The 12,331-nt window shown below is 43.5% G+C and overlaps 1 protein-coding gene across 2 annotated transcripts in view; it reads right to left on the minus strand.

Moving 5' to 3' along the window:
• BTBD11 (BTB domain containing 11) overlaps positions 1-12,331 on the minus strand; it is a 166,409-nt gene that overhangs the window by 70,051 nt on the left and 84,027 nt on the right. For both annotated transcript variants that reach the window (XM_040559717.1, XM_040559722.1), the window contains exon 2: positions 4,610-4,759. In XM_040559717.1, coding sequence (XP_040415651.1) covers positions 4,610-4,759 — 150 coding nt within the window. The remainder of the gene's footprint in view (positions 1-4,609; positions 4,760-12,331) is intronic.

Below are 12,331 nucleotides of genomic sequence, written 5' to 3' on the forward strand. Positions count from 1 at the left end.
AGCTCGACCTTACACTAACACTTATGGTCTTCTCCCAAAGGCAGAAAGGGATAGAGGAGCATTTCTTGGTGCCGGGGATGGTGCTCAGCATACCCTAAGGCTCTCCTCTTCCTTCTTGTCACACCTTTGAGTACACAAGAGGGAGGGTCCTTCTTCATCCCGCAAAGCGGAGACCTCCAGTTGTAAGCCTCATCCGTTCTGTGTCTAGTCTCTGAGCTGGCACCAGTATTTTTAGACGGGTGATGAATAGGTGCATTGGGAGTGTTACGCAGTTAAATATAACAAATGTTTGTGGGTTGCAAACACGCACATAAAGAAGTTAGGAGAAAAATTCAAAGGTCAAAATGCAGTATCACGGGATCTTTCAACAGCCAGAGCTCTCGCTAATATTCCTCCTTTTATCTATTCTGTCCATTTTGCCTGTCTGAAGGAGAAGGAAATGAGAAACTGGAAATCCAGAAGAATTCCCCAAACTTTCTGAAAAATAGACCAGTTCCTGTTTTCCTCCAGGTCTGGTCTAGAAGCACGGGAAAATAGGAAAAATTGGAAGAAGAAGAAAAAAAAAAAAGCTTTGTCAAATACTTCTCTAAAAATAAACAGTGAAATACTGTCAGGCTACTGTTTAAAATCCTATTATTTTTGCTGTGCTTCAGTTCTTCCCAATGTCCTCTAAATAATATGCATTTCAAATGAAATTATTTTAAAACACACTGTAGTAGGCAATTACAATTCCTGAATACTAAATGCCAATATAACATAGACCAAATTTATTGTTGTTTCTTAACTTTGTGCTATGTTCATTATATTTTAATGAATAAGGTTTCACATTAATTTTTCAAGCCTTTTCCTCAGAATCACGTATTACTTCAGTAATTGCGTTACAGAATTAGGTCTCTATTTACATTCTCCTCCTGTGTCCTAGAGACAAAACCTTGCTTTGATTTTCCCTGAGTCAGCAACATTACTTCTTCCTGTTTTTGGGAGAGCTGCACTACATTGTCCAGTGACAACCAGCACCCACACCACGGCATCCAACCTGCTAACCCCATGAGATGTCAGCAGAGGTACCACCAGACCTGAGCAAGTGGGATCTGGGGTCACCAGAGCAGTGTCCGTGAGTCTGGTTGCACCTGAGGACCCCTCACTAAAGGTCAACCTTCACTTGCGCAGGGAATGGTGGTACCATCCCTCTACAGCTGTGTTCACCCACCTTTTCCCTCTTTTCTCTCGCTTCTGTCCCCCCCAGGGAGATGCAGCCCACCTAAATGGTCTTTTCTAATGTGTTGTCAGCACACACGAACAAATGCTAATATCGTTTGTCCTCAAAAACGCTCATGAAAGCATCCTAAGAAGCAGTTCTTCATCAGTACGACAGCAGATATGGCACCTGTCGGCCACGAACAATTTCTGTATTGCTTAAAGGAATGACACAGCCAAACCAAGTACCATAAACTGCCAGAAAGACACCAGTAATTCCTCTTACGCTGCAGCCAAAAGGTGGGACATTTCCCCAGAAAATCTTCAGCCCTTTTACTGCAGAACCACTCATCAGTATCCTCAACAGAAAAGAAAGGGGAAAGAAAACAGGAGTAACAAAACGGGGGAGAGAGAACATGAAGGGAGCAGACGAATGAGGGTACCGCGTATAGGAGGTGAGGATACCACACCATGCAATACTTTCCACTTTGGATAAGTCACTCTATTTTCCACCTGGGACAGAGACAAAGATTGGGAAGAAACTGAGCAGATTTCAGCAGAAGTACAGACGCCAGCCAGTAAGCAGGCCCCGCTTGCCAGCTGTTGTCTTCCAAGGGACAGATGTGATTTCCCGTTCTCCACGTCTCCAGCAGCTTGGCAGCTGGTCACGCTGCCACGTGTGAGGGTGCCAGGCAGAACCGAGAGCAAGGGATGTCTTTCCTCCATGTACGTGTGCTGGTTAATTCTAGTTATTCTGCATGCTTGCAACACTTTAATTATTAATGTTGATAAACTATAGGAAATCTCGTTCAATTAGAATTACTGGGATTCTTCCCTCAGAGATAAAATTAAGTTGCTTTATTGCAAGATCACTCTGCCCTTGTTTTTTTGTGCAGTTATGAAGAGCACAGAAATTAAGTCCTGGCTCCTGGGACGTTGCATGTGGACACATGCTTGGGGTCTACTTGCTCTGCTGCTCCAGCAGGTCAAGCTTTTGTCCTTGCCACTCGCTCCTGGTTTCCACCTCCTCCTTCTCTTTACAAGTGCTATCCTCTTAATTCCTTCCTATTTCAGTCTCACCCATTCCCTCAATTCATCCCCACAAGAACGGGGGCTTTTACTAAGGTAACCCTTCCCTCATATCCCACTTCTCCATGCCAGAGCTTGCTGCATCCTCTTTTCTCTCTGCAGTGCCAGTTCTAAGGCTCTACCACCTCCCACCCCCCACCGTGGCAATGATAAATCCTCCTTCACCTCCTCCCTCCCCCCCGACGTGCTGTGATGCCCAGGTGCTCCCCCCTGGCTCAGCCCCACTGCTCCACGATCCTTCCCCCACGCTGCAGCTCCCCAGCCTCCCTCCATGGCACAGGCTCGCTGTAACCTCCAGGTCACAGCCTGCACTGAGTCCAGCGACAGAAACACATGTGCTGTACAGACAGGCAGCAACCCCCCTTGCGCCCCCTCATTTTCCTTCCACTTGACGATTTTTCCCTAAATCCACCAGGTTCTGCTCACCGTGACACCCTGTGCTCCCCTCGATGCTTCAGGATTAAGGCTTGAACTCTGCACCAGCATTGTTCCACAGCACAGATTTTTATCCGATCGAGCAGAAAGCCTTGCAAGCTTTGCCAATTACCGCTACTCCCACGATTTCTTCCACAACATGCATCTGCTTGCAGTGGATGGGGAGGTGCCCCCAGTTGTTGTCCAGAGGGCTTTCTGGAGAGCTGTCAGCCTGCCTGCTGAGAGTGCCAAGCTCTCTCTGACAGCTGCATCTAACTCCCACTGATGCTCTGTTTTCTTCAAGTTGGCCACCCTGAAGTGTTTTGCCTGTGCTTGGAGTCAACAGATATATACAAAAAAACCCAGATATATACAAAAAAAGCCATATTTGCCAAGCACTTGAATCTGAGGTAGGACTTAGAGGTGATAGATTTCTAAATTTAAATGGAAATTTAAAAAATAAATAAGTGGGGGAGTGGGGAGGATGCTAAACATCCTGTTTTTTTGTATTGCATATGTTACAAAAAAATGGAAAAAAAAATCCACAGATTACTTACTTACTAGAACACAACCATACGTACTTTAAGAGAGAGAGAGAAGTATCATGCATAATTTACTTGGCACATGGAAAGTAATGTTGTGTATGTCAAGTGTGAAATAAATAAGCATAAAGTACTTAATTTGAGTAACACCAAACACCTGATTCCAGAGGCTGAGCAACACTTCACGCTAAGGCATGTAAGTGCTCTTGGCTTGTTGACATTTCACCAGAACAGAGGAAAATTAGCAAGTTGAAAACAGAAATTCATACTGCGGCTTGCAGACAAACATTCATGGTGAATCCACAGGGCTCATAAACAGCATTGAAACTGAGCCCTCATGATATGAAATGGCTACAGAGGAGACTCCCATTACTGCAGAAAAGGCTGAGAAATGGCACCTACGATCCCAATGTGTGTCCCGTACAATGTCCATCACACAACACCCAGTATTAAGAACAGCAAGCTGGGCTGCATGTATTTTCTTATATTTGACTCTACAGTTTCTCCCCAAAATTTCATAATAGAGCTCAGGAAAAAAAATACAAGTTTTCCCACCCATAACTTTATATCTCTAACTGTACTGTAAACATGTGATTGGAAGGTTTCTCTCCTAATAAAAAAATCCCCCCAAGACCCTTCTGGTAACTGTAAACTCCATGTTGTAGGAAAATGCACATGGCATTTGCCTCCTGCCAACGAGGCATCTAGGTAGTATTCAGAAAACTGTAAATAATTTATTTGTGCTGTAATCAAAATTTTCAGATTTTTGCAGATATCATAGCTTATCACCTTTCTCTAAAAGTGTTTTGATTAATAACAAATAATTTATCTTCCAGGTGCTAATTGCTCTGCTTTAGGTTTGAGCTGTGCCTCCTCTACTGAAACTGAAGGACAGGAAGAGTGACAAACCTTCTGTAACAGACAGAATGAGCTCTACTTTAATTTGTGACTATATATCCTTCATTTACTGAAACATTCAGCTTTTTGCCTGCCCATCTCAAAATGGGCAACCCAGTGAAATGAGACAGAACATCAGTATGTCAGACGTTTACAAGTCTGGCCAAGCTGTGAGGTGCTCTCAAATGCAACGTGAAATAAAGCATCCCTCACCTTTAGAAATGAGAGCAGTGCGTGCAAACAAGTTGTAGCCATTGCTACGAGACTGCACGAGACTTCTTTCCTCCTATGGATTCACAACTTCAGTTTCCCAACAAACCATAGAGCATAAACATGGCTAAAGTCAGCCCCAGTGCCTCCTTCAACATCATGTGTCCCCTTGTCTCCCCTCTGTACAACCAGTTAATGCAGGTGGCTTTGTTTTACCTTGAGGAAAGAAACCCAAACATCGTAAGCAACCTCGTACTTACTGAGTTCGGCAATGCTCCCCACGCGCGTAGCCAGTAAAGACTGCTCGATGGTCCTTAGCTCTGACTGGCTGAACATCTGCACTTCCCCAGGCTTGTTTGATCGCTGCTGGTCTTTGTGAAGGTTCAAGCTGTCCGGCAGGCAGAGGACACCTACAGTGAATAAAAACAAAGAGAAGTCCCATGTAATTTCAGCCACTATTGCTGTCACCACCGCCGCATCCTTCTGGGGACATTCCAAGATGCAGCCCATGTGTGCAGAGCTCAAAGACAATAAACATTTATAAGTCAACGTCACAGATGACTCATGCTCTCAGAAGTGACCCTCATTAACTCTTCTGAATATCCTCAAGTCCCTCATGATGTCACCTAGGGATAATTATTACAGAAAATCCCAAAGAACTGTCCAAGGCGGAGGTCAAGAGCCTTCGAGAAACTACTGCAAAACCATACGAGTTTAATGGAAAATGGTATCTCAGCAGCAGAATTCTTACAGATTGACTTTAAAATAGGGTATGAAAGGGATGATACATTTATAGGATTTTCCTATACAGGGAATTCCAGTGACAACTGCCAAAATAATGGACGGTGTCAAGGTGCTTGCAGTGTCATTGATGAGTCTACTGCATTTCTTTTGTAAATACAACTCCTCACAACTGAACTGCGTGAGCTTCAAAAGCCCACTATGCAGAAGCCCTCACAGCAGTGAATTTTTATGGGGGAGGGCATAAGCAAAGCTACTGATGTAAAAAAACCTTATGTCACACACATCCATGCAGAAACAAGTCACTTTTTTGCCACACTATCAAACCCCTCAGGTGCAGACAGAGGACACACGTTTATTAATCAAAATCACTGTCATATTACAAAACAGAACTTACGTACAAGAGCGAACAGCTCATTACCATCCCTGTGTAACAGATGCATTGAAGTCCAGCTTGGACAGCAAGCTCTCTTTATGGCAATTAAATTCCATCCTCTCTCTGACTGTGGGATTTGCAACAATTTGCTTTGAAAAGAAGATAGAATAGGAAATGTATTTTTTTCAGTTAGCTTTTACTATTCATTCCTTTTAAGCGCTGGGGAGAAGTTCTACCCTTACTGGACAAGCAAGCACTTCACAAAATAACTTTACAAAATGCTTTAAGAAGGAGGTGCATATCTGGTGTCTTCAGAGGGAAGAACTCGCTGAGTTTCCCAGCTCAGAAAGTAACTGGCGTCTAACTCTACTAACCAATGGTTCTGCCAATAGGTATAAAACACCTTGTTTCTTCCACCAGCCTCATCTCCATCTCCTCCCTGCCTGCAAAGAGTCCAGCCTAAAAGTCCTACTTGCAGCACAGACCTAAAAACACCCATCCTGGGAGAAAAGAGGCAACACAGGCTCAGCGTGCATGATCAAACCAAAAAGCAGGGGGTGTACGCTGGAGAAACCGGGACCAAAGGTCTCGTGCACCGCGGCCGTAAGACAGCAAGCTAAACCAGGCTCCCCCTCCCATGACAGCAATACCAGGACAAATTCCCTAATAGCCTGCTTGAACACTGGGGATGGAAGAGCAGCAGCAGCCGTAATCCCAGCCCTGGCTCCAGGCCCAGGGTTGTAGCAACTGCAGGCAAACCACGTGCATGTGTGGAGGGTCGCGGGTGAGGAGTACGGCTTGCGGGGAGTGCCCTGGAGAGAAAGAGCCGGACATCTGACGCGGCACCAGGGACGAAAGAATTGAAAGCACAGAGGTGAAGGATAAAAAGGGACAGCAATCAAAAGCTATCAAACAAGCCTTCCAAGTTCTCTTGGGATCGCCTGGCATCTGCCTTGCATTTCACATTTAGTGTGCCAATCGACATTTGTATTCTGTGCACGTCCAGATCTCGAGATGCGCAACACCTGGATTTAAAATGCAGAATTGCCAGCGTATTTTAATAAGATTTCTCTCTCGGAAATATTTCTCATTTATTTAGATTACTCTTCCTAATTTTAATGGATAGAAATTAAGGCAAAATTGGAAGAGCTTTCCCTGCAGAAAACAGATGTGTAAATGATCGACTCTACAAGACTTCTGAAAAGTACAAATAGCTTTATGCCACCTTTAAAAAAAAAAAAAAATCCAACAGGAAAATATTCTTCAGTGAAAACACACCTTAAGAGTGGAAAAATACACTCTTTTAAGATACCTTTACAAATAAGATTTAAATGGTTTAAAAAAAACATAAGATGCCCAGGAGATGTCTCTGAGTGATGAAAGCCGTGGCATATGGACATTTTATTCTCTATTTTGTCTCTAATTCCGTTCCCACAGCCAGGCTTTCCCTTACAAACAGCCCTGATGATTAATTACTCTGTTCTTTAGAGAGGGGAGTGTATTCTTAGGTTTTCAGAAGAAAAGTGCAAATGAAATGCAAAATGTACCATTGTTAGAAAACTTAGCAAATTATAGGATATGTCACACCAAAGGGTTTTTTTTCACTTGGGGTTGAGATCAGTAAAACCATGCAATAGCCAAACATCTGATACACAGCAGCTTCACAACTATAATTGACCACAGCAGGTGACCCGTGGTGCGTTGGAAGATTGTTTACAATTCTCATCATTTTGCTTCATCGGATCTGGTTTTCGCCAGTATGGAGAAAGGGAATTGCATGGCTCTGGCACACAACTCTGCCCCTCTTCTAGCTTCAACCGTTCTCTCCAAAAACGATCACTAATGTCACTAAAATGCTTTTTTGGAAGGAAAACTTGCTCTGTTTTTTCAGTATTTCCTGTAAAGCTCAAACGTGCTGATGGAAGACTACGGAAGGGAATTGCTCCCCCGCAAGAAGAGAGGGAGCTTGGCAAGTCAAAGAGGGACGGGGAAAAAGTGAAAACTTTTATAATATGTCTTCTTTATAAGTAGAAACATTTAAATAGCCATCACCAGCTTTCACTGGTTTGGCTACAGTTCAATTTCCTTATTTTAATTCCCTGCTGATTGGCATTATTCACTTGTCAGCCACGGCTTCGCTGTGTTATACTTGACACGCAGGTAAGGATCTCACGTTTCCAACAGCCTGGAAAACAGAACTTTCTTCCCTTGCTTTTTTTGCTCTCTCGACTGTTGCTGCTGATGCTATCTGTCATTCCAAAACAAAGATTTCTGTGCAGTATCTTCAGAAATAAGCTGCAGTATCTGTCTTTTCTCTCGCTTGGCACTGCTAAACGTCCTTCTGTTCTGCACAGTTACTCAGCCCTGCGCGCTTCTTTGCCCAATATTTTATCCCTTATCTTCCCTCCAATTCACCAGAGTGGAAATCAAGCAGTCAGCTGTTGCAGGATGAATGCAGGGCCAGACTTGTTCGACATGCCCCTGGCTGCTCTGTGCCCTGCCGTGATGTATGGCAGCCATACGTTGCATTTATGACTGCTATGAATCACTGGAGCAATGGGAAACAACCAAAGCACTCCTGTGTATTTGGCTTTTGTCACCCTTTGGGGTGTTTTGTGTAACCTCGGCTGTCAGATCCTTGGGGCAGGTATCTGTCTGAAAGGAGACACACCGAGAATGGGCCAAACCCAAAGTTTGCTTTATGAGCTGCTGTTTTCAGTTTGCCCTTGGCCTCATCCTGCCCTGCTGTCTGTAGGTAACAGACTGAGGAGAAACACAACGAAAATACTTTAAAATCAGCAGCAAGCCAAAGAACGTAGTGACAAGCTCCTAATGCTCCCCTCCCAAATCTCCAGGGGAAAAAACAAAAACAAAAAAAACATCGTAGGGAAGATCTGATGTACGATTAATACACTCCACATTTTTCCTGCTCTCTGGGCTCATTAGAAACACAAGCTAGAGCTCAGTCCCCAAAGACCTAAAAATCCCAAACCAAAGAAGTATTGCACAAATCGACAAAGTTAAGACCGAAGATGCCTCAACTTGTAAAAGGTGCAATTGTTTTAAATCCTCACTGCAAACTCTTCTGAAGCCAGGGGTTCTCGGTAACTCTGTTTAGGTTTCCCCACGCACATTCCCAGCTCTTGTGCCGGGCTGATACACCACCCTCCATCACAAGGCAGATTTTGGCACAAATACACACACATTCCTGCACGCCCTTTTCGGAGCTTGCCACGGAGCTGCCTGCGCAGTCCTTGCAGCGTGGCAGAAGTGTGCAAATACCCCACAAACGCCCCAAATTCAGCGCCGGGCAGCAGTGGACAGAAGGCAGGAGAACGAAGGTGTCCATAGCCCAAATTTCACCTAAATATAGAGGAGTCATCAAAAAAATCTAAGCCTCCTCCACTATCCTTCTATTTAGAAATATATCTGCATCTATTTACATTCCAGCTGTTCCAAGTGTTGCAAAATAGCTGATTCCTAAAGTGCTGGCCCCTACATTGCCCATATGCCAGGACTGGCAAGCAGACTTCATATCCTCCACAATCCTAACACAAATGTGTTTGTTTTGATTAAAAATATAAGCACCATAAAGACTATAAAGCATTTCTCATACATTTTGGTACTACTATTTTTTTGCTTTGGAAAGACTATCACATTTTTCTCGATATATTTATTTACAGTCTGGATAGAAACTTGAAGGTTTTGCTGCTATATTTTTTTTCCTTGCATGAAGGGCTCCTATTTTCAGGAGCAAATAATTCAAAGTATCTTTGACATTCCTCTTTATCTATCTATTACATCTTAAGCAAACGTACCTATCTGGAAAATAGTTTAAACTCCCACTGCAAGGAGTAGCTGGATTCTTCTAAGAGTTTATAGAGATTAAGTGTGCAGGGCAGATATCAGTCAAATTGCTCTACAAAATGAGCCTGAAAACGGTAGTTAACCCTGAACAGTCCCCAAAATGTGGTGCTGCACATCGCTCCAGTGAATGCTGGCCTCGCTTAGGAGGACTACATTCAGGGGACGGAATTCAATTGAATTATTATAGCCATTTGATTTTTTAGACAGGTGTTCCTAAGGACTAGAAGGTCTTTGAGTCAAGTCTTCTGCTGTCATACAGAATCTTGTAAACTTCAGAAGTTCATAAAACATACAATCAAAAGATCCCTTTTCTTCCACAAGCTCACAAACCAAAGTATTTCCCAGCACCAGAGAGCAATCTTGAGATCTACAGCAAAAAAGCCTACTGGAAAGAAAGAAAAGGGATAGAACTATTGCCAAGGACTTTTGCAAAAGCAACACATTTCAGCAGGTGCAAACCCCACATGGCTGATACTCTGACACACAGAAAATCTCTCTCCTGATCCCACATTTGGTAGCTGTGGCAGGCAGGAGCATGCGAGGAAGATGCACTGTCCAGATCCACAAGGGATTTCAAAGCACGCTGCGGACACCAGCACTGCGACCTCGGCATCCTGATGCCGCTGCAGAGGAGATGGTGAATTCAAGCTGACAAAACCCACCATGCAGAAGCTCCAGGTTGGGAAGAAACCCTCTGTTGCTCAAAGCAACCTGCACCAGGACACCTCCACTCAGCCTGTCAAACTGACAGGCAAGGCAGATGGAAAGCATCTTGGCTTCTCCTTACAGAAATGAGACCATGGGGAAAATCTTAATGCTGATCATATCAACCAGTGCTTTCAGTTCACTGAAGACCTGGAAAGCATTCAAGGCAAGGAGTGCGAAGTGTCTTCTTTCCACACATTCCAGCCCGGTTAAATAACAGGGAGCGGCTTTGCATGGAGAAAATGCGAAGCACTTGGGAAAGCTACAAGGCGATAAAAAGTTTCCCTAATCAAAGTCTCAGAGCAGGCAAAGCCGCCCGAACAAGGAAGTGTGGAAGAGGCACAGGAGTCAGATGCAAGACCCTGTAAAGATGTCAGATGCAAAGTAATATTGCTTTGTGTGTCTTTAACACCTACTAACCAAAGACATTAAGAAGCATTACCCGCTTTCCACTTCGCCTCCTGACTGATGTTTAGCAGGTAAAGTAATATTCATGTCCGTTTTATAGATGAAGTGAAAGTGAAGCACTACAGAGCTTAGTAACTAATTCAAGGTGAAATAAGAAATATCAGAGAAAACCAAGAAGAGAGAGATAAGGCCTCTAGTTATGCTGTTTAACCACAAGAGATCACCCTTTCTCTCCTGGAAAAATCAGTAGAAGAGCAAATGAAAAAATGCTTAAAAATGAAAGAATTGAGATCCTGAAAAAACCAGCCAAAAACTTTATCAACAGCAGCAACTGTTGATAAATGACAAACAGAAGTTGTGCAAACTGTAGATTTTGGGTTCCTACCAGCAGGAACTTCACTTCCAGAACAACTGCAAAGAACAATCCTCTCAGCTACACAAGCACAACTTTTTTATTTCATCTGGCCAAGTTTGGAGGTTTTGTCTTAGCAATTTTGTCTCTGGCTCCTCGCAACTGGAAATTTCAGTAACTGCATATCTGGAGAGCAGTTTTTTCCAAGTATGTGCGATCGTTTTCAGGGCAGTACCCCAGCTGAGTTGGATTTGATTTCATCAAAAGCCAGAACGGATGATCATTATCCAAAGCAAAATACCTCTGTGAGATATTAGAACAGATGTTACAGAAAGGCAAGATAATAGAATTATATTGCTACACAGGGCTGTGACATCTTTTCTTGTAAGGAGTTTGTTAGTACAACACATTCTACTTAATTGGGACTTCCTCCTTATTAGGAGCCTTCTAAGGCAATCGTTTTAGCCTAATGATAATGAGTGGCAATCACTGCTGCTTTAAATGGCATTGAAGTAACAACAATTCAACTAAATTAGGATATATTCTGCTAGTACCAAGCAGTTAAGTGGTGCACAACCAAGTGGAACACAGGATGGATTTGATTGTTTAGGATATAAATTACAAAACAAAGAAGAATCAAAAGATTAGATCCCACTAAACATAGAAACTAAACTCCCAGATCAGCAGCTACAGCTTTACGTTCATTTTTATTTGGATATAAAGAAAGCAAAATCTTGGTCCCACCAAAATCAATTTGAAAACTTCAAAATCCTCAAAACCACCACGAAAAAAAAAAAAAGCTGATCCACAAGCAAGAAAAGTAATGGAGATCCATCCATCTCCTTGTGTCCCAGGTCCCTAAAGGTCTCTCCCTTGTGGTCGCTGCTTACTGTTGTTAATCCATGAGCTGGATGGTCAGCACGTGCTGATGGCAGGGCGAGCAGCAGCCAACGCAAAGCTGCATTCCCCTGCCTCTCTGTGGTGAGGAGACTGATGTGCCTTTACCTACTTGTGATTTTCACCACCTCTCTCTCTGTTGACTGTGACGTGGTGTTTTATCGACTTCACAACAGGAAAATTGCTCAACAGCAGGCTGTGATCAGCTAGACTACTCCACTGTCACAGCGACCATAAAAGTTCCAGTGCAAGTTGGGATTTCTTTGGCACAGAGATGTTTGAGCTGACACACTGCATTTATTTCACACAGAGCACCCGGCGGCTCACCCTGGTCTACGCTATGCTGCCCTGGAAATAGAGATGGTGAGGAGAAAGGTTTTCTATCACACTCTTTGACAGGAGGCATGCAGGTAAATAAGTAATAATAATACAAAATACTGCTATCATCTTTCTTCTTTGCTACATGCAAATAAATACAATACACGCTGCCATCAGTGACTTGATACCAGGAAGAAGTTCACAGATCGAGAGGAATTCGCAGAAAGAAAATAGAATGATGAATGTGTTGGCAGTGCTGGCTAGCAAGGGGGCTTATAGATGAATTCGGATGTTACAGCAGGTAGCTTAAGCGCGAGA

This window comes from Cygnus olor, chromosome 1 (assembly GCF_009769625.2).
Source record: "Cygnus olor isolate bCygOlo1 chromosome 1, bCygOlo1.pri.v2, whole genome shotgun sequence".
NCBI classification, from domain to species: domain Eukaryota; kingdom Metazoa; phylum Chordata; class Aves; order Anseriformes; family Anatidae; genus Cygnus; species Cygnus olor.